The sequence below is a fragment of the Abramis brama genome (genome assembly GCF_963993115.1).
Source record: "Abramis brama genome assembly, chromosome: 24".
Classification (NCBI taxonomy): Eukaryota; Metazoa; Chordata; class Actinopteri; order Cypriniformes; family Leuciscidae; genus Abramis; species Abramis brama.
The window spans coordinates 20,802,373-20,828,083 of NC_139986.1; the positions used below are offsets into that span (position 1 = coordinate 20,802,373).

At 38.6% G+C, this 25,711-nt stretch overlaps 3 protein-coding genes across 5 annotated transcripts in view; 1 reads left to right on the forward strand and 2 right to left on the reverse strand.

Moving 5' to 3' along the window:
- LOC311075411 (uncharacterized protein) overlaps positions 1–25,711 on the reverse strand; it is a 145,246-nt gene that overhangs the window by 52,853 nt on the left and 66,682 nt on the right. The window contains exon 11 of one of the 3 annotated variants that reach the window (XM_084102819.1): positions 21,151–21,662. The exons of the other annotated variants lie outside the window; for them this stretch is intronic. Within the exon in view, the coding sequence (XP_083958945.1) occupies positions 21,638–21,662 (25 nt within the window). The 3' untranslated portion in view covers positions 21,151–21,637. Of the gene's footprint in view, positions 1–21,150; positions 21,663–25,711 lie in introns of those variants that run through there. 3 annotated transcript variants of the gene reach the window in all.
- LOC311075415 (uncharacterized protein) lies at positions 876–3,975 on the forward strand. Its single transcript, XM_084102831.1, has 4 exons — positions 876–1,625; positions 1,780–1,920; positions 2,305–2,357; positions 2,735–3,975. Exons 1-4 carry the CDS (start codon positions 1,538–1,540, stop codon positions 2,822–2,824), a joined length of 372 nt encoding a protein of 123 aa, XP_083958957.1. The 5' UTR covers positions 876–1,537; the 3' UTR covers positions 2,825–3,975.
- LOC311075418 (uncharacterized protein) lies at positions 4,127–5,029 on the reverse strand. The gene is made up of 4 exons (XM_084102837.1): positions 4,891–5,029; positions 4,658–4,811; positions 4,482–4,556; positions 4,127–4,361 (listed from the first exon to the last, which is right to left on the reverse strand). The coding sequence occupies exons 1-4, from the start codon at positions 4,961–4,963 to the stop codon at positions 4,337–4,339; spliced, it is 327 nt and encodes a 108-aa protein (XP_083958963.1). The 5' UTR covers positions 4,964–5,029; the 3' UTR covers positions 4,127–4,336.

Consider the following 25,711-nt stretch of genomic DNA (forward strand, 5'->3'; position numbering starts at 1 on the left):
GATGAAGGGTGAAGTTCAGTATTATGGCAGTCTCTACAATGGTAATCTGTTTAAAGCATCCCATGGCATACATTCTGTAATGCAAAAGGCTGTATTTGATGCCATCTGTCTCCCTTCTACTGATGTACTTACTGTACTATACAGTCATTGACTGTTTCCTCTCCCTTTATACTCTATCCTGCTATATGTTCACAAATATCTCTCTAGAGGTGTACCAACTGATTCTTTGATTAACCATTAAGTTCAGTTGGATTAAATAGTAGACAAATGTATTAAACTGAACAAGAAGAGATACAAATCAAAAGTTTGATAGTAAGAGCTTTATGAAAGGCAGTTACTGTGAATGAAACATTTATGTAGATGAAACACTTATTTTGAGTTGTGAAAAGGATACTTTGTGATTTTGTGTATTGTACTAACACAATTGAAAACATGCTGAAATGTTTGAAAAAAGTGCACTTTTGATGATCTTTTGTGATATTGGCACAAAGAGTTTAAACTAATAGTTTTGAAAATGTACACTTTTCAAAATGTACAAAAAAACAAACAAACTGTAAATACCTACAATAGTATAAACTATTGTTACTGGAAAATTCCCACATTTATTACCAATAAGCTTGATGTATTAGAACTAAGGGAAGGGTTAAGATTAGGGGTTAGAGTTTAGCTTTGGGGTAAGTGCGCTATAGCATGCAAGTATAGGTATTGTATCAAATGGTTAAGTATACTAAAGTGTGACCAAATTATCTGTTAAATGGTGAGTGGGGGGTGATCTCTGTTTTAGAAATACCTGGTTATCATGCAATATCACGCAATGACATCACAACATAATTTAGTACCTTTTAGCAACAAATCGACCATGGTCTGTCTGAATACTCAATTCTGATTGGCTGGAAGTTCCAGTCAGTTTAATCATTTGTTTTCACATTGGGAGGTTCTTTGCCTCCACAGCTAACCATGAACTAGCTCTTACTTATAGCATCCACACATAAAAATTAATCACAAAAAACACAGATGTAAATTCATGGCTACAAATCACAAAAAGAGAACAAGAACATGATCCTGATACAAATTATATGTGAGTATATGAAATTATCAAGAAATGCAAGTGTTCTTATTTTACTCTTTGTATGATAAATTGCTTGTGATATTTCTTGTTTGTAAGTTGCTTTTGTCAAAAAACATTTGCTACATGAATAAATGTCAATAATCAGATCCAGATTGTCAAGTGATTGCTGTCAATAATGTACTGTTTATTGTTACATCTCTAGATTTCACTGTTATCTCATTGATTCTCACTGAAGGATCATCAGTGAAAGTTCATCCAGGAGGAAACACAACTCTCCCCTGTAGCATTAAAGATGATACAGAGATTACCTGGATCATTACAAACGGAAACCAAACATTTGTAAGAATTTTGAAACTAGAATATCTGTATGGAGGTTACTCTAAACCAGAACCCTCCAATATTCACCCAAGTTACACTGGACGGATAAAAGCTCTCAGTTCTCCTACAAACACTCACTTTCTGCTTCTGATGAACATCACAGACACTGATCTGATGCTCTACTGCTGCATGGACTATAAGATTGAGCAATCTCACTGCACAACACTGGACTATGAAGGTAAGATGATTATTTCATTTAACACTTTTCTAGTGTATTTTTAATTGAATTGCTAGTTAAAACAAAGATGTGAACTTCATTTATTTTGCAACATCTTATGTATCAAACCTCAGACTGAATAAGAAATCTGTATTTTTCTGTGTATTGTGTGTAGACGTGAGCACTGGAGATATTTTAAATCACGATTCAGTGATCCTCAGTATCAGCCCGTGGCTGCCTGTCGTCTGTGTGCTTCTGCTACTGTTACTGGTGTCAAGTGTCTGTGTGTGTTGGAGACGAACACGACTACAGAAAGGTGAATATTACTTAAACATGATTTTATTTCCATGATAACATCAGGCAGCTTTAATTAAAATAATCTGATTACATTCAGTTACTCTCTCTAAAAAGTACTGCATTCTCTTTTCTTTCTTTCTAATAAATAATATAAAATTGCATAAATTATTCTTGAAATTATTCTTCTCCCCATTTAAAGGGAGGTTATGTTACATTTTAACATTATGTTAAATCCACTATCGTATTATATAGAATAGTCTATACAGTATTTGATGCAATTACATCAGTAGTAACTGTAATAAAATTTCTGAAAAACTAAGAGTAATATCTTAGAGCAATGCATTACACCCAACACTGCTAACATTGTATTTACTATGTTTTTGTATAATTGTTTTCTCAAAAGGTTGTGCAAGAACTAAAGACCTGCACCAGGACTGGATTCACAATAGTGTTCAGGTCAGAATCTCTCATACATTAGTCTGCTGTAATATAAGTTTGCAGGTTTCCTAGTGGTCAGTATTTGAGAGGCAAAAATAAGATATTGTATAACTACATATATATTTTATTTATACAGCTGTACATACAGTACATAATGCAAAACATCTGTAAGTCTTCTGTTCTAGATGTGTACCACATTATTTATTTATTTTCACATTATTTATATATATATATATATATATATATATATATATATATATATATATATATATATATATTAAATGTTCTTTCTGTAAGAGCTCCTGAAAAAAAATGGTGAATAAAGCTCATTCTGACTCTGATTTTGATTCAGTTTTCTTTAAGCTGATCACATTCTCGTTCTTTTTGCTTTCCAGGGTGAAATAAAGTTCGGTCACTTTATGATGAGTCATGAGGAATGGACACTGACTGAAGTTATTTATACACCACTGAATAATATTTGTTAAATCATAATTTCAAAATTCTTTATACACTTAACATGTTTTGCACTCACACACATTAACAAGTTATTGAATTCACACTGAATATGTTAAAACAAATTATCTTGTGATTATGTGGCATCATAAAGCACCTCTTTCTTGACTAAACTTTAAACAACATTGGCTTGATGGATACATTTATTATCAATGTGTTTTCTATTTGTAATTTTTGATGAGATTTACAAACAGTTAAAGAAAGTAAAAAGCAACACTTCTAAAGAAGTGCATAAAAACAAAGAAGTAAAACTCTTTTGGATGCATTTGCTTGTGGGTGATGTATAGGTAATGACTTTTGAACATCCTAAATGTGTTTCATGCCAACCATATAGTTTAGTGACCGTTAACCACATCTTGTTTTTCATAGTTGTCAGTCACAATGGACATTTATAACCACACATATAGCGCTTTACCACAGTGAACCACTAATGTGAAATGTGCTGTTGTATCTGAGCAACAGACCACAGCCGATCCAGAAAGCGTGTGATCATTTCAGAGAACAACAGATGGAAATTCTCACCACAAGACTGCAAATGAGTTTATATCTTCTTATTTTAATGCATGATGTTTGTTTGAAAGGGCATTAGAGTGGATTGGTTCAGTTAATCAACATTTAATTAGTTAATAATTTCTAAATAGAAGGCATTTTCTAGCCTGGGTGGTTTTCAGTTTGGCCGATTGGAAATGGAGCGTTCTTTGATCGCATTCTGTATATAATTCAAACAGTTTAAATAAGATTATTTTCAGCCTACTAAGAGAAACGATGTGAAGTTGATCTTTTAGTCACTGGCTTGATTTACTGATGCATAAACAGTATTGAACGATTTTGAGAGAAAGATAATCTGTCTGAACTTGAATAATTACACTAATAATGCCCAGAATGGTACCAAACTTCTACAGTAGTACAAATAGGTTCTGTACTCATAAAACGAGGCATTGGAAAGTTTGTAAGTACATCAGGAGTTTATTTAAATAACACTTGCCTGACGGCTCATGCTACTGCTAACCCGGACGTCGACGTCACTTCCGTGATTTTGGAAAAGCACGTAAAAGTCCGGGCAGAAAGCGATGCATAAGTATGTAGTGTAACGACGCCCAGTTCCAGGAATGCACTAATATTTTGTTGGTAGTACCAGTTTGTCATTGAGTACAGAGTTTTATGAGTTTTCTGGGCGGTGTTTAGCTCGGGGTCATGGTGCAAAGGACCCTAGGTTGATTTTACTCCGAACCATCCCTCTAAGGCAGGAGAGTGAAATGAATACAAAACATCCATGCAATGCAAATTGGTTTATTGTTATCTGTTATAGTATTGTCTTTTGTTCAACGTTCATCTGTTAAAAAGTAACAAGCTGAATCCTCTGTAGGATTGACTTTAACACTGAAAAATTTTACTTATAAGTAAACTTATAAGTTGGCACCCCAGAAAACCCAGTCAATCCACTACAAGTTTACTAATAAATGATGCTGGTGGTGGCGTGGAAGTCAGGCTTTGTTTCTTTGAGCTCTCCTGTGAAACAAAACATAACAATATGAATACAAGAATACTATACTAAATATGCAACACTTCATAAGATTATGTTGTTACAAATTCAGGTATGTTTCACCACACTTGTTGGGTTTAACTTACAAAAGCTTCTTAGCTTCCTCCCTCACCCATTGTTGTGTCCAGTCAAAGCAGAACTCTCCTTGTTCAGTCTTAAAGCTGTTAAAGAGAATGAAAAAGTTAAAACAGAAATCTAGCATCAGATGCTGTTGATCTCTAATCATGACATGTTTTCTTTAGAGAAGAACTGGGATTCTTACACGACGGCCTTCACACATGGAAGACTTTGTTTTTGCAGCCTGAAACCGATGATAGGGTCAGTAAACTGTTCTCGAGTTAGTCTGGAGACGCCAGTACAGCATGTGATCACCCTCTGATTCTCTCCCTTCTCATCACCTTTTCCTTCTGCTGAGACTGAAGAACAAGGAAAACCTCAATATTCTGCACCGTACCATCACATAGAATAATATACAAACAGATTTAAGCACTTTACCTGTTATAGTCCAGATCACAGATGCAAAAACCACAACAGCCAAACTCCTCATGAGGATCCTTTGTGTCTCCATTGTCTCAGTCGATCTTCAACTTTCACTGCTTGTGTCTGAGAGAATATATTCAAGACACTTGCTAGTTTATCTTAAATAGTCAATAAAGCAGAACTTGGGCTATACACCCTGTCTTTTTCAAACACATTTTTTTTTGCTGATGATTTCATCATTGTTCTGTTTCATGTGGGTTTCAGTATAGTTTAGTTTGCGAGTAAACTCAGTAAACGCATGATTACTGATTGAATTTAAACAAAATTGTCTGATGAAATAGGGAGTATAGGGTGTGATCTCTGTTTTAGGAATACTTGGTAGACATTTATCCACACGGCAGGAAAAATTGGGCTACACATGGACAGAGTGTGTGGACATCAGTGGACTGTGCTGATGGAAAAATTGTCATGCCCACTGTCAGTGAGATGGCGAAGTATGGTTTGGGTTATGGTTTGAGCTTTAATTAATTAAGCCTGATTAAATGTTTCAAATTAATTCATATGGATTTGGAATGATGTAAGGGTAAATTATTTTACTTCAAAAACGAAACTTCATTTAAGGCTTTTTTCCCAATGAAATGAACATATTCAGCAATGTCTTGCATAATCTTCTGCATTTTCTGTATTGTTGAGTGTAGATGAGATTACTGAATATGGAGAGCAGCAGGATACAGATAATATCAGTCATCATGATTCAGTGATTATCAGTATCTGTCATCTGTGTGCTTCTGCTACTGTTACTGGTGTCTTTGAGGAACTGGATTGCTGAAAGGTGAATTTCACTTGATTTTAGGCAGCATTAAAATAAGCATTAAATGCTGACGACTGTAAGACCAGAGGCTTGTCCACACAACAAAGCGTCAGGGGAGAAGACAGGGGGCTGAAGGGAACCAGCGAAGACGGAGCATTTTCTTTCGCTATTTTCTTCTAGATCTGCTGTACAGCAGAAACAAACTTTGTTGCATTATTTTCCTGTTATCACTGTAAATCTGCTTTGAAACAATCTGTATTGTAAAACGCGTTATATAAATAAAGGTGACTTGACTTGACTGAAGGACTGGCTGAATCTTGATAAAGAGGTGGGAGAGGGAGGTTGGGAAGAGACAATTCAGACTCTAAACAGGGCGATGAAACCAGACTTATGCTGGGCAGGACCAGCAGTAATGAAGGCACAGACGATTCAAGGATGGGCAGGACCAGTGGTGATGATGGTAACACAGATGATACAGGGTGGGGAGCACTAACTCTGTTTCCCAATTGATAAGCCATTCCTCCTCATTGTCCAACTCCACCAAAACTCCCACTGGTACGGCTGTAGCCGGCTCACACACATGGTCAGACTTTCTTTGGTGTTCAGGCTCCGGGTGATGGTCTGCGCTATCCTCCTCCACCGCGGCAGGCGTAAACTGCGCTAGGTCTAAGTCTAAGTCGCTAAGTCTGCGCTAGGCTCTGGAGTCGTGTCCGTAGTGCGGGGTGAAGGCTGGCTGGACTCTGGGTCTGATGACGCGGACGGTGGTGTGGACTGTGGGTAAACACTTTCCAGATGCCGGAGGATGGCCAGAAAAGTTTGAAAAGTAGGACATTAACCTTGTCAACACTCAAGTTCACAGGCCCTATGAAAGCCTATACACACTCGAAAAACAACAACCACAAGCCAAATCAGAAGTTGCTGATCATGCTTTTTTTGTAGTTTCAGATTACAGCTCACATCATCAATTCCCAATCAAAATGTCCCATTTTTTATCGTACAAATCAGATGTACATCAGACTTCTTGTCAGGAATTACTTATAGTAGGCTACAGTAGTTACTAATGGATGATGTTAGTGGTAGTGTAGAAGTCAGGAGCTAGAACACATGGGTTTCAGCTGGTTTATTTCTTTGAGCTCTGCTGCTGCTGCAAAAAGATACATTTACATTTACAATAGGAACATTTTCTGAAGTAACTGTGAGAGATGTTTACTGTGGCAACACTCAATATCACAATGCCATAATCATCAGTTTTTCCCCTTGACTGTGTGATGGATTTTTTAATTAATCAACTAACATTTTTTTTTTCCGCAATGAAGGACTAGCTTTTTAATAAAATTAAGAATTGCTGTGTTGTAAACCAGAAAATTGGAAATTGTTGGAAATTAAGCTGTTTAATTCGATTTTTGCGGTTCTCTGAGTGTTCAAGATTTCAGACAGCTACCTTTAAAAGAAGGGATGACTGCAGAAAAACAAAAGAGGAAGTGTGGCCTGCAGCCACCATCCTGAAAGAGGAAGTTGACACTTCTGAGAGGGGTCAGCATGGGGAGACTGATTCAGTGCAAAGGTGACAATTCAGCCAGACTGAGGAGAGTGCCATCACAGCCTGGCGATCCAATGTATCAGCCTGAAGTCAACTGAATGACAATCCACACAGAAAGACAATCAGCCTTGTGGGCTAGATGCTGCATTTTCAATGATCACTACAGAGACCGTTTCAAATTTAGTTAATTATCATATTTAACTTGATTGTTTTTGATTATCCACTGGTTTCAGCAATTCTTCATATTCTTCACTGTTTAAACTAACACTTTGAACCTGCTTTCAATAGGTACCAGTAACAGCCCTACTCAGTTAAAACTGGGGCTGGATTCTCTAGAAAAGACATTACACTAACCAACTAGTGGTGAAAGCATGAATAGGTTATTGACTATTGCAGAATTCTATGGAAAAGAAAAATACAATATAGGCCACAAGGCGTCCAAAGAGAAATTATGGCTAGAAAAGCAAAAATATTGGTCACTCCATTTCATTTAAAGGTAATTTTCTAGATTCAATAAAACCAATGGATCTAATTATAAACTTTTGAAATCACATGCTGTCATCACCAGGGGTACGAGATGGAAATGTTATTTTCTTTTTGTCCATGGATCAAAGATTGTGTGAAGATTTCTAAATCTTCTTTTAAATAACTTATGAGCAACAACAAAAAGTTTGAAAAATTTAATTTGTGCAAAGAATGACAAATTGCATTTGAGAAATTAAAACAGACTCTCTCAACGAGGGAAAGCCCATTGCAACGGTTCGCAAAGAGTCACCCTGGCGAAGACAACGAGATGATCAACACACCTGGAGGAAGATGTGGACCAACTAATGGTTTAAGCTTAGCATAATAATTCATTTTGTGTGATGTTTATTGATGTTTTATTTGGTTCAATCAAACTACACTGTAGGACTGAGTATTTAGATCTCTGATCTTTAGATCTTAGATGATTTGAACAATTACTGATTAATTTGAAAATATTTCAGGTACATGTGAATTGAGAAGTGGAAAATCTCTTAATTCTGTAGAGTATAGAGACTCTAACTAGGTACATTACTGTAAAAATAATAAATAATCTAGGGACTATTTTTGAAGAAACTTGAAGGTTTTAAAATCCTAATGCAGACATCATAGATGCAAAAAAAAAAAAAAAAAAATGAATAGTGCCAATAGTTGTTCCCTAATAAGAGAATGGGTGATAAGTTACTTTGCCGGACTTGGTCCGAATAGATAATTAGGTAAACTTCTATAGCGATGAATGAATGACTAAATTAAATATTTTTTTTAAATATTTTCTAAAATAGCAAAAGAAAAACTTTCAAAAGGAGATTGATTTTAGGAAACATATTTAATTTCTGGATTATTATTAAGTTGAAGAGCTTTATAGCATAACCAAATTTCCAACTTATTACTAAAGATTTTAATGTTTTAATGAAGCCCAGAGCATGAATTAAAGCAAATTATGTAGGGGGCACAAAGATAAAACCTAGACCAAGAACAATGTAACCCAAACATGTTAAATTTAAACTAAAATGAGTCTAATCTCAGTTTAGACATTTCAGGATTGTAGGAAGATAAGTAGTTAAAGATTAAATGGCATGTCAGCAGCTAAGGCTATTATCATGGCAAGAGCTGGGTGAAACAGAGTTAATTTTAAAGTAATGACATTGTTTGAAACAAAATAATACAATTATTGATATTTGTGTTAAGGATAAAAATGAAAAGATTCTAGAAATTTTTTGGTTAGATTTTATTACACATACCCTTAAATAGATCTGACTAAGTAAAACAATCGCCTGCTTGAATTAAAAGCTAGCAAAATAAGGTTAAGAAAAATGGTTAATCAGCAGTATCAGCCTGTTAAAGCCCTAATAGATCAATGAGATTCGAAATCCAGAGAAAGATGACACTGAAACTTGACTCAAGGTCTACTAAAGTTAAAAGGCAATGTACTATGGTATGTTTAGTTTTTTACTAAAGATAGAATTAGATTGCTTGAAGATAGAATGTTGGGAAGAAGATGAGAAGATGGTATGTGTATGTGGTAACATTGGAAATTGGTTGTATTTTCATTACAGCTTAGCATGCTGATTGAAGTAAATATCATACAGGTATTATAAAGTAAAAGATGAAACATGGTATGATTAGAGATATCAGGTTGTATTAAAGTCACTGACTTATAATGGGATGATTTGGTAAAGGTAAATTAGACTGCAGGTAAATGGCATGTCAGGTCATTATGATATTCTGACTCTGAGCTATGGCTGGTTTATGTTGCTATTGTGGTAGATTTTTCCTACCCGGAACCAATCGACACCCAAGCGTCTACAGTCGACACTTAATAAATTTATCTGGGGTGTCAACAGTCGACACTTAATAATCTTTATACTCTAGCTCTGCGTCTACAGTCGACAACTGGATTCGAGTTCCTATCCCTAACTTGTTCCCCTAACTAACTTGCTGCACAGCAATAATAACCGACAGACTTCAGCAAATGTCCCTTTATAGCTTTAATCACGGCCGGGAGAGTTCTCGAGCAATTCTCAGAGAATCTCACCCACCAAAGGAATACAACAGTTTTTATAGAATAGGAACATGGCGAAAATGACATGATACATTCCATAATTTCCCTACAATTTGATTGGTTCTTCATAGGCAAACCCTTCTGTTACTAGGTAGAAGCAAACTCTGTTTTCTGGATTACTCATAGACAGTAAAAGAAATGGACATAGTGACCCCATAGACTTCAACGGAGAAAAGTGAAGTCAATTAGAAGCACTCACTTCCTGATGGCTGAGCGTACTGCACAGACTCAAGCTGAGCTTGACGACGTAGATGTGACGTGAGCAACCTGTCTGTCTTCTAGTAGCTGTGCCAAGAGAAATCTGAATCATTCCCTTCCAAATCTTGCAGAGACAGAGAGCGTGAGTATGTCCATGAGCTAGCAGCAGGATCAACTTTATGACTCTCTATGGGCTTCTCCTCCTGTCTATACAGTAATTACTCTACTGTGCGACCGAGAGTCGCGTGGTTATGACGCAATTTTTACAAAAACTGCTTCTATGGGGCCATAAAGTAAGATACAAGGTAATGGAGTCAATGGAATGCTAACAGCAGGTGATGGTCTGCTAATCAATGGCGGCCCCCAGGGAAGGAACGCTTTCCGGGTGATGGATTACCCCCTTGGGATTACTTCATTGTTAGTCACAAGTTTTCAAACCTAGACATCTGTCTAATTTCATTTCCCCAATTTGTTATTTATACACTCACACACTCAAAGTCACAAGTTTTCAACCAAAGGTTTTGGAAACATTTAAGATTCAAAAGCATATGAATGTTGTTCCTGCAAGAAAAATAAATGTTAGTTATGATTAATTAAAAAATCAATCACACTATATGGTTACTAGGGTGCTCTAAATGGTTGCTAGGCTGTGAGTAGATAATTGTGAGTGTTATATTAAATAGCTGCTCGCTAGCCTGAATTAAAAGAGCCACCCTGACCCAGCCCATGTTCTGGACCAGATTTGACCCAGGGATGATTTATGTGCCACAATTTGATCCATATGTTTATGATTATCACTTCAAAAGCACCACTTAAAATGGTGTAGAATACTATACTAAATATGTGAACACTATATAAGAATTTTATGTTGTTAAATTCTGCTATATATCAAAAGATGTTTCTTTAAACAAAGTTCGGGAGGAGCATGCTCAAATAATCAATCCAATGAACTCGTCTTCAACAATCATCATGTCTATCCCATCAGCATGAGAGGAAGCATACAGATATTCACTCAGTCGACTCACCTACATTCCTTGACAGTTTTTCAGCATCCCTCCACCATCCCGACACCCACTGCTTGTTCCTTCCACAGCCAGGAATACGGGGGGGGGGGGGGGGGGGGGGGGGGGGGGGGGGAAGTACTCTGTGTTTGGGCCAAATACCGAGCCCGGATCCCTTTCCTCGGACAGCACGCCTGACTTATTTGTAAGTGTGAACTCGTGAAACACACTCTTTGAGTTACTTTACTTAAACTGGATTTTTCTTCTCCCATGGTTGTCTCCAATCACTACGGGCTGCTCCCTGTCCATTGCAAGCACATTTAGTTTTGTGGATGATTTCATCATTGTTCTCTCATCACCTTCTGGATTACACTTTATATTAGGTGACCTTAACTAACATTACAATGAGAACATTTGATTTAAGCACCGAAGCACGGCGGTATGATCTTCTTTCAATTTAGTACTTTTAACAGTCAGTTCATTCAACAGCAAACAATGTAAGATACATGTTTCAAATCACTCTTGTTGCTGATATAATTACAGTAATACAGTTGCCACATTAGTAAATACACTTACATTACCTAACTTATGTAATTTAATCCATAATGTTTGTAACAGTATCTATCTAGTGTGTTATAAAAAGGTGTGACGAAGTTATGAAACCCATGAGGTTTTGTGATAAACTCAGTTTGCTGGCAATACAGTAAATGTTCCCACTGTACCATATGACTGAACTGTAGTTTCGTGATTTACATATATCAACTGTAGTTGAGCTTTACAGATGAAGGGTGAAGTTCAGTATTATGGCAGTCTCTACAATGGTAATCTGTTTAAAGCATCACATGGCATATATTCTGTAATGCAAAATGCTGTATTTGATGCCATCTGTCTCCCTTCTACTGATGTACTTACTGTACTATACAGTCATTCTTCTTCTTCTTCTTCTTTTTTACGGCGGATCACAAACAAATATGTGCATTACCGCCACCTATCTCAGAAATGGACCATTGACACTTTCCTATACTTCTTTAACCTATCAACCGACATAAATTCCCCTTATTTACCCGCATAGAGTCTTCATAGAATTTAATCCGGCGCTGAAAAATACAGTCATTGACTGTTTCCTCTCCCTTTATACTCTATCCTGATAATGTTCACAAATTGCAGATATCTCGGTGTACCAACTGATTCTTTGATTAACCATTATCACGTTTTGGGTTTGCTCATGTCATGTTTCCACGTCTGTCATGTGATTCCCCGTTAGTCATGTGATCCTGCCATATGTTCCCTTGTCTGATGTGTCATGTTGTCATTGGTTCATTGTTTCATTGTTCACAGGTGTCCCTTGTCTTGTCATTAGTCTGTGTATTTAAGCCCTCATGTTTGCCATGTGTCTTTGTCAAGTATTGTTTCCTGTAGTTCTGCAGTTGTGTAAGTTCATGTTCATGTTCATGTTCATGTTCATGTTCATGTTCATGTTCATGTTCATGTTCATGTTCATGTTCATGTTCATGTTCATGTTCATGTTCATGTTCATGTTCATGCCTTGGTTTTTGTTTTATGTTTTGTTTGATTTGTAATAAACTTGACACTAATAATAAACATAAAACATAAACATAAAACATATTTTCATATAAAACATATTTTCAATAAACATAAAACACTTGGGTTCTTTATAACTTGCCTCCAGTGGAATCCCCTTTACAACCATTTAGTTCAGTTGGATTAAATAATAGACAAATGTATTAAACTGAACAAGAAGAGAGACAAATCAAAAGTTTGATAGTAAGAGCTTTATGAAAGGCAGCTACTGTGAATGAAACATTTATGTAGATGAAACACTTGTTTTGAGTTGTGAAAAGGATACTTTGTGATTTTGTGTATTGTACTAACACAATTGAAAACATGCTGAAATGTTTGATCTTTTGTGATATTGGCACTAAGAGTTTTGAAAATGTACATTTTACTTGTGGAAATAGTACCAAAGTGAGAGGAAAAAAACAAACAAACTGTAAATACCTACAATAGTATGAACTATTGTTACTGGAAAATTCACACATTTATTGCCAATAAGCTTGATGTATTAGAACTAAGGGAAGGGTTAAGATTAGGGGATAGAGTTTAGCTTTGGGGTAAGTGCGCTATAGCATGCAAGTATAGGTATTGTATCAAATGGTTAAGTAGACTAAAGTGTGACCAAATTATCTGTTAAATGGTGAGTGGGTGGTGATCTCTGTTTTAGAAATACCTGGTTATCATGCAATATCACGCAATGACATCACAACATAATTTAGTAACTTTTAGCAACAAATCGACCATGGTCTGTCTGAATACTCAATTCTGATTGGCTGGAAGTTCCAGTCAGTTTATGAGTTTAATCATTTGTTTTCACATTAGGAGGTTCTTTGCCTCCACAGCTAACCATGAGCTCTTACTTATAGCATCCACACATAAAAATTAATCACAAAAAACACAGATGTAAATTCATGGCTACAAATCACAAAAAGAGAACAAGAACATGATTCTGATTCAAATTATATGCGAGTATATGAAATTATCAAGAAATGCAAGTATTCTTATTTTACTTTTTGTATGATAAATTGCTTGTGATATTTCTTGTTTGTAAGTTTCTTTTGTCAAAAAAACATTTGCTACATGAATAAATGTCAGTAATCAGATCCAGATTGTCAAGTGATTGCTGTCAAGTTTGTATTGTTTATTGTTTCATCTCTAGATTTCACTGTTATCTCATTGATTCTCACTGAAGGATCATCAGTGAAAGTTCATCCAGGAGGAAACACAACACTTCCCTGTAACATTAAAGATGATACAGAGATTACTTGGATCATTACAAATGGAAACCAAGCATTTAAAAGAATTTTGAGACTAGAACATCAGTATGGAGGTAACTCTAAACCAGAACCCTCCAATATTCACCCAAGTTACACTGGGTGGATAAAAGCTCTCAGTTCTCCTACAAACACTCACTCTCTGCTTCTGATGAACATCACAGACACTGATCTGATGCTCTACTGCTGTGTATGTGTAAGTGTATTTATATAGCGCTTTTCACAATACAGATTGCATCAAAGCAGCTTCACAGCATTAAACCAAAATAACACAACAAGGTTGTTTCTAGTGTAAATTTATTGATTGATAAAATTAAATTAATATCCCCAAAATATACTGCTGCATGGACTATAAGACTGAGCAATCTCACTGCACAAAACTGGACTATGAAGGTAAGATTTTTTCGCAGATTATTTCATTGAACACTTTTCTAGTGTATTTTTATCATCTTACGTATTTGCGTCATTTTATGTATCAAACCTCAAACTGAATTAGAAACCTTTTTCTGTGTCGTGTGTGTAGATGTGAGCACTGGAGATATTTTAAGTCATGATTCAGTGATCCTCAGTATCAGCCCGTGGCTGCCTGTCGTCTGTGTGCTTCTGCTACTGTTACTGGTGTCAAGTGTCTGTGTGTGTTGGAGAGCAACAAGACTACAGAAAGGTGAATATTACTTTAACCTGATTTTATGATAACATCAGACAGCTTTAAATTAATCTGATTACAATCAGTTACTCTAAAAAAATTAAATACTAGCTACTGATTACATCTTCAACAAAGTAATTAGATTACTCTACTAATTACACTCTCTAAAAAGTACTGCATTCTCTTTTAATTATTTCTAATAAATAATATAAAATTGCGTAAATTATTCTTGAAATTATTATTCTCCCCATTTAAAGGGAGGTTACGTTACATTTTAACATTAGATGTTAAATCCACTATCGTTTTATATAGAATAGTCTATACAGTATTTGATGCAATAACATCAGTAGTAACTGTAATAAAATTTCTGAAAAACTAAGAGTAATATCTTAGAGTAATGCATTACACCTAACACTGATGTAAGCAATAAGGTATGAGAGGCTGTGCCAGTGTTGCCAGATGTACGATAATTATCGTATTTGTACGATAATTTTGACCTCTGTACGATGTACGATCAATAATGGAAAAAATCCTATAATGTACGATAATTTCAGAACTGTGTGACACTTAAAATGATGGTCGTTGTAATCATAGGGTTTCTCATTGATCTAGCTGTGGATTCTACGTCTACCGGCCGGGGAAAGAACGTGTAGAGAGAGGGAGCGAGAGACCTTGCGTGTGTGTGTTAGTGTGCCTAACGAAGCGCATGTAAGGACCCAACCAATCAATTGTAAGAACCGAACCCCCCCGCCCTCATTTTCATGCTGTATTCTGTACAGGTTTGACTCGTGTACGATCATTTTCTTCCAAATACGATAATTTTGAGCTTCTGCTACGATACTTGGACATTTTTCAATCTGGCAACACTGGGCTGTGCTGTATCGTGAATAAGTAACGGCTGAAGGGCATTGTTAGGCACGACGTGAAGCGGAGTGCCTGCAACCCCTTCAGCCGTTACTTATTCACGATACAGCACTTGCCTCGAGTACCTTATTGCTTTTATAAAACGGTTACCACACAATATTAAAGTAAAAAAAATGTTTTATTAGTGCAACTTTCATGAAGTTAAATCAATAAAAGCATTCCTTCCGCTAGAAAAAAATAGTCCCTGACCGTGAACAACAACGTTCCAATGTGTAATATGCATGAAAGCTCAAATAAAAACAACAAACCATTCTCAAACTTTGTCTCATTCTTTTTATTTTTTACAACACAATATTTGTGAAATTTCCTCACACAAATAGGCATAGCTTATCTCCCAGCATGAGAAAACGTTTATTTTTTTATTTATTCTGTTATTTTCTCTCTGCACTAAACTAAATATTTACATAGCCTAAATAAAAACACAAGGGCACATATTTTGATAGATAACAGTTAGGTCTTTAATCTATTTTATTAATGTTATTAATTTAGTTGCTAAAATGCTGCCTAACAAGAGATACTTTTTTTATTGTTGTTTATTTAAATTTATTTGAACATCTCCGTTTATTGTGCACGCATTAAATATTTGTCTCATTTCAATATTTAACGCGGTTCTCTTTAGTTGGGGCTCAGCACTGTCAGCAGTGTTTTCTGTTGCAGCAAGAATGTCGCTCCAGTGCTTTCTTTGTTTTAAGTTTGGCCTCCAGTAGCTCTGTAGTGAACTTTCACACTTATGTCCACTCACAGACATAATTTCCCTCGATTCGAGACCAGCATCGGACAATCTCTGCACCATGGTGCTGCGAAGGCAGTGATTTGTGTAAACCTTGGAGGTGCCTGCTGCTTTACAAATTCTCGGCAACATTGTTGCGAGGTAGTTCACACCCATAGGCTCTCTTGTGTACCTGCAACAGTCAAAAACGAGAAAAAACTTTAACACAACAAGATTTAACACAAATTATAAATAGCTAATATGATTTATGTGTCGCTGCGTGATCTACGTACCAAACACATTTAGAGAGGTTTTGGTTTTTGGGGTGAAGGTAAAAAGCAGGGGGGTTAGATGGCAGAAGAGAAAAGTACTTCTCTAGAGAGGCAACGGGACAAAGCGGGTTCCCAGTTTGTTGGAACATGAAGCAACGCCTGCTCTCCTTATTTCTGTCATGTGGGTCCTTATGGTTTTTTGTGTCTTCATTGAAGCTCATTGTGACATACTTTAGACCATTTTCGTTTGTTAATGCGGAATGAGTTCTTGGTTCCCCTCTTTTCCTCTACGTCCGAAGTGTAACTGCACGTCAAACCAGACTTTGTTTACGAGTCCTTCAGGTGTGTTGGGATTAAGCGCATCGGACAGTTTTATGGTGCTGAAATCTTTAGTAGAAATCGGTGTGTGATGCTCCGTTTTATCACGACCCTCTCTCATTGTCTTTACGACTCCAACGAAAACATTATTGGATGAGGTGAATTCGCTGTCTCTCATCAGACACCAGGACAAACTCAAAGGTGGATCATTCAGGAATCTGTTCAGACCCGCACGTAACGCTACATAGCTACTGATCCCATATTTTTCGCCTTTGGAGCTTCTGACAGTTCCGTAGAAGTCACGGAGAAGTGCGTTGAGTTCCGTCTTGGTGATTTGTTTAAAATCAATGCTGCAACCCTTTTCACTACACCAGTCACCGAAGCATTTCACTGCCCATTGGGCAGAGGCGGACAGAGTACACAGCTACATTACTTGAGTAAAAGTACAGATACCCCTTGCTAAATTTTACTCAAGTACAAGTAAAAGTACTACAGTCAGATGTCTACTTAAGTAAAAGTACTAAAGTACTTGTTTTTAAAAGTACTTGAGTATCAAGAGTACAAGAGTACATTTTCTAAATATTGCATTACTACTGCCACAGTGCTTACATTGGTAAACACAGCAAACTTGAAGCAAAAACTATCATTAACTTGTTCAGAAAATTTAAATAGTCTGGCGAGGTGGGGCCACGGGTTGGCACATTCCTGGGATGTGATATTTTTTTCCCAGGATGGTAGGGGAAGACTCATGAATATTCATTAGGGAAGTCATCCATGATTGGTCTGATGACCTACCCCTAAACTTACCCGGCACTGGGGGTCTTATGACCTCCCTAACCCCGCTCCTAAACCTACCCGTTACTGCGGTTAAGACCAATCAGGGATGACTTCCCTAATGAATATTCATGAGTCTTCCCCTACCATCCTGGGAAAAAAAAATATCGCTCCGGGATGGACCTGCTGCGTCTTCATCCATTGTTTCGTCCATGGTTTCGTCTCTTATCTAAATCTGACCATGGAGTTGACTTTGGCGGAAAGCTGAAGGTGATTGCTGATAGGCTGTCCCAATCAGTGGCGCCTGCACAATCCAATCACATTTGAGAGGGAAACAACAAATTGAGGGTTTCCGAGATGTTTCTTTTTTCCTTTTTTTTTATATATATTTTTTTAGAAGTAGTAGTAACGGGTACTCACAGTTATGGATAGAAATGTAGTGGAGTAAAGAGTACAATATTTGCCTCTCAAATGTACATGAGTAAAGTCATGAGTACTCCCCAAAAATGATACTCGAGTAAAGTACAGATCCCTCAAAATTGTACTTAAGTACTGTACTCAAGTAAATGTACTCCATTACTGTCCGGCTCTGCCATTGGGTTTGCTGCACGGTATTTTTTTTCATTACGAGTCTTCTCGAATGTATCAATGTTACATTTCAGCACTTCAGCATGACGGTTCATATTTGTAGAAGTCTCTCCAAATTGTTCCTCAAACCACTCATCCATCATCATGCCACCTAGTAAATCGAAATTTACTTTAAACATTTTAGCCTTTTTAATTCTTACGTTTTTTTTTTATGTTTATGTTGATACGTGTGGTTGCTAAGGGTGTTGCTAAGGGCGCAGTGATAAATAGAACCGTTGGGTGAAGCGGTCATAGCCATGTTTTATCGTGAATAAAGCATAGCTATTGACCAATCAGAATCAAGGATTGGAACTAACCGTTTTATAATAGATTATATTTACTATGTTTTTGTATAATTGTTTTCTCTAAAGGTTGTCCAAGACCTAATGACCTGCACCAGGACTGGATTCACAATAGTGTTCAGGTCAGAATCTCTCATACATTCTAATATAAGTTTGCAGGTTTCCTAGTTGTCAGTATTTGAGAGGCAAACATTAGATATTGTATAAATACATATATATTTTATTTATATAGCTGTACATACAGTACATAATGCACAAATCTGCAAGTCTTCTGTTCCAGATGTATACCACATTATATATTTATTTTCACATTATATCACATTATTTATATATATATTTATTTATTATTTAAATGTTCTTTCTGTTCTTGTCATAAATGTAAATATGCATGTAAGAGCTCCTGAAAAAAACAAAACAAATTCCTCACACTTGGCGAATAAAGCTCATTCTGACTCTGATTTTAATTCAGTTTTCTTTAAGCTGATCACATTCTCGTTCTTTTTGCTTTCCAGGGTGAAATAAAGTTCGGTCATTTTATGATGAGACGTGAGGAATGGACACTGACTTAACCCTTGGGCTGCATTATATATTTGACACCGTTGAGTGCGTTAAGGGACAAAAATGTCCACTCTAAACACTGCCATAAAACTATTATATATTATTATTTTTTTCCACTTTGACTGAGTTCAATATTTTAACCAGCATCAGTCCTCATCATACATACCACATATTTATTTAATTTCAGGATTTTAACCCTTTAAATTCCAGTTTTGGTAACGGTACCCTCAATTTTATAAGAGGAAAAAACACAAAAATCTAATTATTTTCCATATAGTAAATGCAAATTGAAAATCTTGGCTTTGGATTATCACAGTCTTGAATATGTAAAAGATTAGCAGCAAAAAAAATGTTGGTGCATTTTTATTTTTTGTGCTACGTCAGATTAAAATAAAAAAAACCATTCAGTGCATTAAGGACAAAATTGTCCCCATTGAAACCCATTAAAATATCCATTTTTGAACCCACTGTCATAATATTCTAAAATCATAATTTTTATTCAAATACCCTGTCATCACCAAGCCTTGGGGTAAAATATTTACTTTTTACTGTATTCAACCAGTTGGTAGGCTACCAATTTTCATACATCTGACATATCACAAACATCATGCAGTATTGCAAACATTCTCCTGATTTCTACTAGGTGACTATAACCTGTGTCTGTCTCCCTACACATCAAAATCTCTAGAAAGAAAGCAAAACTACAAGATCACCATGAACATGAACTTTTATTTTTATCATCTTGTCGAGTGTGAAATGGCCGCACCAAAGGCACAGCTTTATAACTTTTGCATCAACCGCACTTGTATAAACACCGATTTCTCACTTAGACTATTGCAAAACAAAGGTAGACTTTGTTTTGGATCCCTCGCAGATAGATCTTTGTGTTGCCGCAAGATGAAAGTTGTTATGTCTAAGGACTGCATGGTTGTGCTTGTGCCTACGTTGTCCTATGTGAGAAATTATTAGTTACCTTTGAAACATAGACTGCTAAAAAACGAAGCCGTGTCAAAGGTTCATGTCTGTGCGTAAATTACGCATGAATCAAACCGAAAGAAAACAATGCCGTGAGAAGCGCTTTCTCTCTCTCGTGCGCGCGCGCGCGCTCACACACACACACACACACACACACACACACACACACACACACACAGAGAGAGAGAGAGAGTAAAACATGACTTTCAGGATATTGTGATTTTTGTCACTCGCCTTAACACCATGCATTATGGCCCTACACACACACACACACAATTTTTGTCAACGCAGACACACATCGCTCTCAGACATCCACACATACTCGGAAACATATTTTTTTAGATCTTTGAACCATTCAAATCCTTCATGCACAGTCAAGTGCCCCTATAGTGGAAACCAGGAAAATAGCGTGCATTTCCCCCTATAGGGAATACACATGTAGTGACGTCATCTGGTAAAATACACTATATAATGCAAATATAATGCCTTTGCTTCAAAATGAAAGAATGTTTCAACATAAATCATGATTTATGTATTAATGACGGCCCCGGCTTTAAACGACGTTTTAATGGGTGTCAATGGGACATTTTTGTCCCTTATGGTACTGAATGGTGCTATTTGTTCTACACCATGTGTGTTATACATATTTTAATTTTTTTTTTCAAAATTTGTAAATTTATGCAAAAAGTCACAACTTTGCCAAATTACATACCATTGGCATTAAAACAGCCAAAATGGTCAAAGAAATAAAAATGAAAAGGACAAAAATGTCCCTAATGCAGCCTAAGGGTTAAGTTATTTATACACTGAATTACTGAATAATATTTGTTAAATCATAATTTCAAAATTCTTTATACACTTAACATGTTTTGCACTCACACACATTAACAAGTTATTGAATTTGCACTGAATATGTTAAAACAAATTATCTTGTGATTATGTGGCATCATAAAGCACCAATTTCTGACTAAACTTTAAACAACATTGGCTTGATGGATACATTTATTATCAGTGAGTTTTCTATTTGTAATTTTTGATGAGATTTACAAACAGTTAAAGAAAGTAAAAAGCAACACTTCTAAAGAAGTGCATACAAACAAAGAAGTAAAACTCTTTTGGATGCATTTGCTTGTGGGTGATGTCTAGGTAATGACTTTTGAACATCCCAAAACTTTTTTCATGCCAACCTTATAGTTTAGTGACCGTTAACCACATCTTGTTTTTCATAGTTGTCAGTCACACTGGACATTTATAACCACACATATAGCGCTTTACCACAGTGAACCACTAATGTGAAATGTGCTGTTGTATCTGAGCTACAGACCACAGCCGATCCAGAAAGTGTGTGATCATTTCAGAGAACAACAGATGGAAATTCTCACCACAAGACTGCAAATGAGTTTATATCTGTTATCTGTCTGAACTTGAATAATTACACATCAGAAATCACGGACCACAGATCAGGCACTGAATAAACATGGTTACTTACATGTGGCATAACCCCTTGAAAATGAGATGATTCATCTCAAGGGGTTAATCCTAATAAAAGAATTTCTAATAATGTGTTCTCATTACGAGTTTGCTTTTAGATGATTCATGATCTGTCAGTTGATTAGGAAGATCCTCACACAGGAGTGAGTTTACTGATAGATGATGCTGGTGGTGGCGTGGAAGTCAGGCTTTGTTTCTTTGAGCTCTGCTGCAAAACAAAACAAAAACAAAAAAACAATGTGAAAACAAGAATACTGTGCTAAATATGCAACACTTTATAAGATTATGTTGTTACAAATTCAGGTATGTTTCACCACACTTGTTGGGTTTAACTTACAAAAGCTTCTTAGCTTCCTCCCTCACCCATGGTAGTCTCCAATCAAGACAGAACTCTCCTTGTTCAGTCTTAAAGCTGTTAAAGAGAATGAAAAAGTTTAAAACAGAAATCTAGCCTCAGATGCTGTTGATCTCTAATCATGACATGTTTTCTTTAGAAAAGAACTGGGATTCTTAAACGACGGCCTTCAGACATGGAGGACTTTGTTTTTGCAGCCTGAAAAACAAAGTGTGCTTTAACATTTAACCAGGAAGTTTGTTCTGAAATTGTCACGGTTCATAAATCCTATGCCTCTTTCTTGTCTCATGTTTCTGTTGTTGTATGTTGCGTGCTGATTGTGTGGGCGTGTCGGCTGATCAGCACTCATCAACAATCAAGTTCATCACTCCGTCACCAGCTGCAGCTCATCTCAGCACCTATATATGCTCACTCAATTCTCATCTCCTTTGTCAGATCGTTGTATGTGGTTCCCGGTGTGTGATCTCGTCTTGTTCCAGTCTCGGTGTCTCCTCGTTCCTGTTCGTGTCCCCGTGGATGTTCACCCTGGATTTGTCACGTCACGTCATCACCCTTCATCACGGCACATCTGACCATCGAAGTCCCTGCGCCACTATCCTGTTTCGCCCTGGACATTATCTATCATCAACTTGTTTACAATAAAGAGAAAAGAGTTAACTTGCATTTGCTTCCGTGTTTCTATCATGACAGAACGATCTGACCGTTCGATGGAAGCAGCGAGTAGCTCCACCAGATCGCTGGAGGAATTCGTGAACAGCAGCAGACTTCGAATGGACTCCCAGGAGAAGAACCTCAGCGATACAGCTCGCGCTGTTCAGGCTCTAGTGGCGCAGGTGTCCGGGCTCACCCAACAGCTTCAACATCTGCAAGGTCCCGCTGCGCCCCCCACACCGCCGGTTCCCCCACCACCACCAGAGAATCCCTCCCAGTCGGAGCCCCGCCTACCAGTTCCTGAGTCCTATGCAGGTGAACCCAACTTCTGTCGAGCTTTCTTAACACGATGCTCCATGCACTTCTCTCTTCAGCCCAGAACATTCAACAACGAGCAAACCAAGGTCGCCTTTGTGCTGACGCTGCTGACTGGGAGGGCGGCACTCTGGGGAACAGCGGTGTGGGAGAATCAAGACCCATGCTGTGCCTCGTTCCAGGAGCTCTCCGCCGAAATGAAACGAGTTTTCGATCGGGCCGTCGCTGGACGTGAGGCAGCAAGGATGCTGGCCGATTTGCGACAGGGAGAGAGATCCGTTTCAGACTTCTCCATCGAGTTTCGGACTCTAGCGGCGGAGAGCCAATGGAACGAGGAGGCGCAGTGGGATATGTTCCTGCATGGGCTGGCTGACCGCGTCCAGAAGGAGATTTATGCCATGGACCTGCCAGCTTCTCTCAACGACCTGATTGCGTTGGCATTAAGAGTGGACGCACGGTTGTCACGAATGAATCGACGCACTTTGCCCAGTCGCCCCACAGGAGGGTTCGAGGGCCAACGATTTGGAGGCGGGGACGCGGTCAGCCCTGTCTGCGATCACGAGCCCATGCAGGTGGGTCGAGCCCGGCTTTCCCGGGAGGAGAAGGAGAGGCGGAGATCCCAGGGCCTCTGCATGTACTGTGGAGGAGCGGGCCACTTCGCCTATAACTGCCCGTTAAAAGGCCCAGACCGATAGTAAGTATGAGGCTACTATCGGGTGGGATCTCCGCCGAGAAGTCCTCATCCACATCTACTCTCCTTCCGGTAAGACTGAGATGGTCAACTCACCTTCACGACTGTCGAGCACTGCTGGATTCTGGGGCAGAAGGTAACTTCATGGACCATTCATTTGCACGCAAACTCCAAGTTCCCCTCAGACCCCTCACACACAAGATCTCAGTACACGCTCTTAACGGCCAGGAACTTCCCACCATCTCACTCATCACCGAAGACATCACTCTCATCACATCAGGAAATCACACAGAAATCATCTCCTTTTACATTCTGGACACTCCCCTCGCACCCATCGTCCTTGGTCACCCCTGGCTCACCCGTCACAATCCTAGAGTGGACTGGCTAACCAATTCTGTGTCTGCGTGGAGCAGTTTTTGTCATAAGTCTTGTCTTGTGTCTGCTTGTCCGTCTGTGTCTGTCCCTGTGTTTCAGGAGGAGGCAGTGGATTTATCTAACGTGCCCGCGGAGTACCTGGACCTGAAGGAGGTGTTCAGTAAGTCTCGGGCTGCTTCTCTTCCCCCGCATCGTCCCTATGACTGTGCCATAGATTTACTGCCAGGTACGTCTCCGCCCAAGGGCAAGTTATATTCACTCTCTGTTCCAGAGAGGGAGGCCATGGAGAAATATATTTCTGATTCTCTAGCAACAGGGTTCATCCGTCCTTCCTCTTCTCCAGCGGGGGCGGGGTTCTTTTTTGTGGGGAAGAAGGACGGGTCTCTGCGACCTTGTATTGACTACCGGGGGCTGAACAGCATCACGGTAAAGAATACTTATCCTTTGCCGTTGATGTCTTCAGTCTTCGAGAGGTTGCAGGGAGCGTCCATCTTCACGAAATTGGATTTACGTAATGCTTATCATTTGGTCCGCATCAGGGAGGGGGATGAATGGAAGACCGCTTTTAACACCCCCAGGGGGCACTTTGAATACTTGGTCATGCCCTTCGGGCTGTCCAACTCCCCAGCGGTCTTCCAAGCACTTGTCAACGACGTGTTGCGAGACATGGTCGATCAGTTCATATATGTCTACCTGGATGACATATTGATTTTTTCTTCGTCTCTCCAGGAACATGTGCAACACGTCCGACAAGTGCTCCAGAGATTGCTAGAGAATGGGCTTTTTGTCAAGGCGGAGAAATGCGATTTTCATGCACAGTCTGTTCCTTTCTTAGGTTACATCGTGTCGGTTGAGGGAATGCGCATGGATCCTGAGAAGATTAAGGCTGTGGTAGAATGGCCAAGTCCAGATTCCCGTAAGGCCCTACAGAGGTTTCTGGGGTTCGCCAATTTCTACCGGCGTTTCATTCGCAATTTCAGCCAACTAGCCGCACCTCTGACCGCCTTGACCTCCCCCAGAACGACGTTCAGGTGGTCAGACGCAGCCGAGGCTGCGTTTGCCAAACTAAAGGGTTGCTTCGTTTCAGCCCCCATTCTGATAACCCCTGATCCATCACGTCAGTTCGTGGTGGAGGTCGATGCGTCAGAGGTGGGGGTAGGTGCAGTGTTATCCCAGCGCTCTTCCTCAGACGATAAGATGCATCCTTGCGCGTTTTTGTCTCATCGTTTATCCCCTGCGGAGCGCAATTATGACATTGGCAACAGAGAGTTATTGGCAGTCAAGTTAGCATTGGAGGAATGGCGCCACTGGTTAGAAGGGTCGGGGGTACCTTTTATCGTCTGGACCGATCACAAGAACTTGGAATATATTCGGACAGCTAAAAGACTAAACTCCAGGCAGGCTCGGTGGGCTCTTTTTTTCGGTCGTTTTGATTTTACTCTCTCGTACCGCCCGGGTTCCAAGAACATCAAACCCGATTCTTTATCGCGTATTTTTGACCGTTCTGAACGCCCGTCTACTCCCGAGTGCATTTTACCAGAGTCTCTATTCGTCTCTACACTCACATGGGAGATCGAATCGAAGGTCAAGAAGGCCTTAGAAGGGGTAACGCCTCCGACTCGTTGTCCACCGAATCGTTTATTTGTGCCTGAGGGTTTACGGTCCAGCGTGATTCAGTGGGGACATTGTTCCAATGTGGCTTGCCATCCAGGAGTTAATCGCACTAAATTTTTGGTCAAGCAACGATTCTGGTGGCCTCTCATGGCTCGTGACGTTCACAATTTTGTCTTGGCTTGCTCAGTTTGTGCCACAGGTAAGACTTCCAATCGCCCTCCAGATGGGTTACTTCAACCGCTGCCGGTGCCTTCGA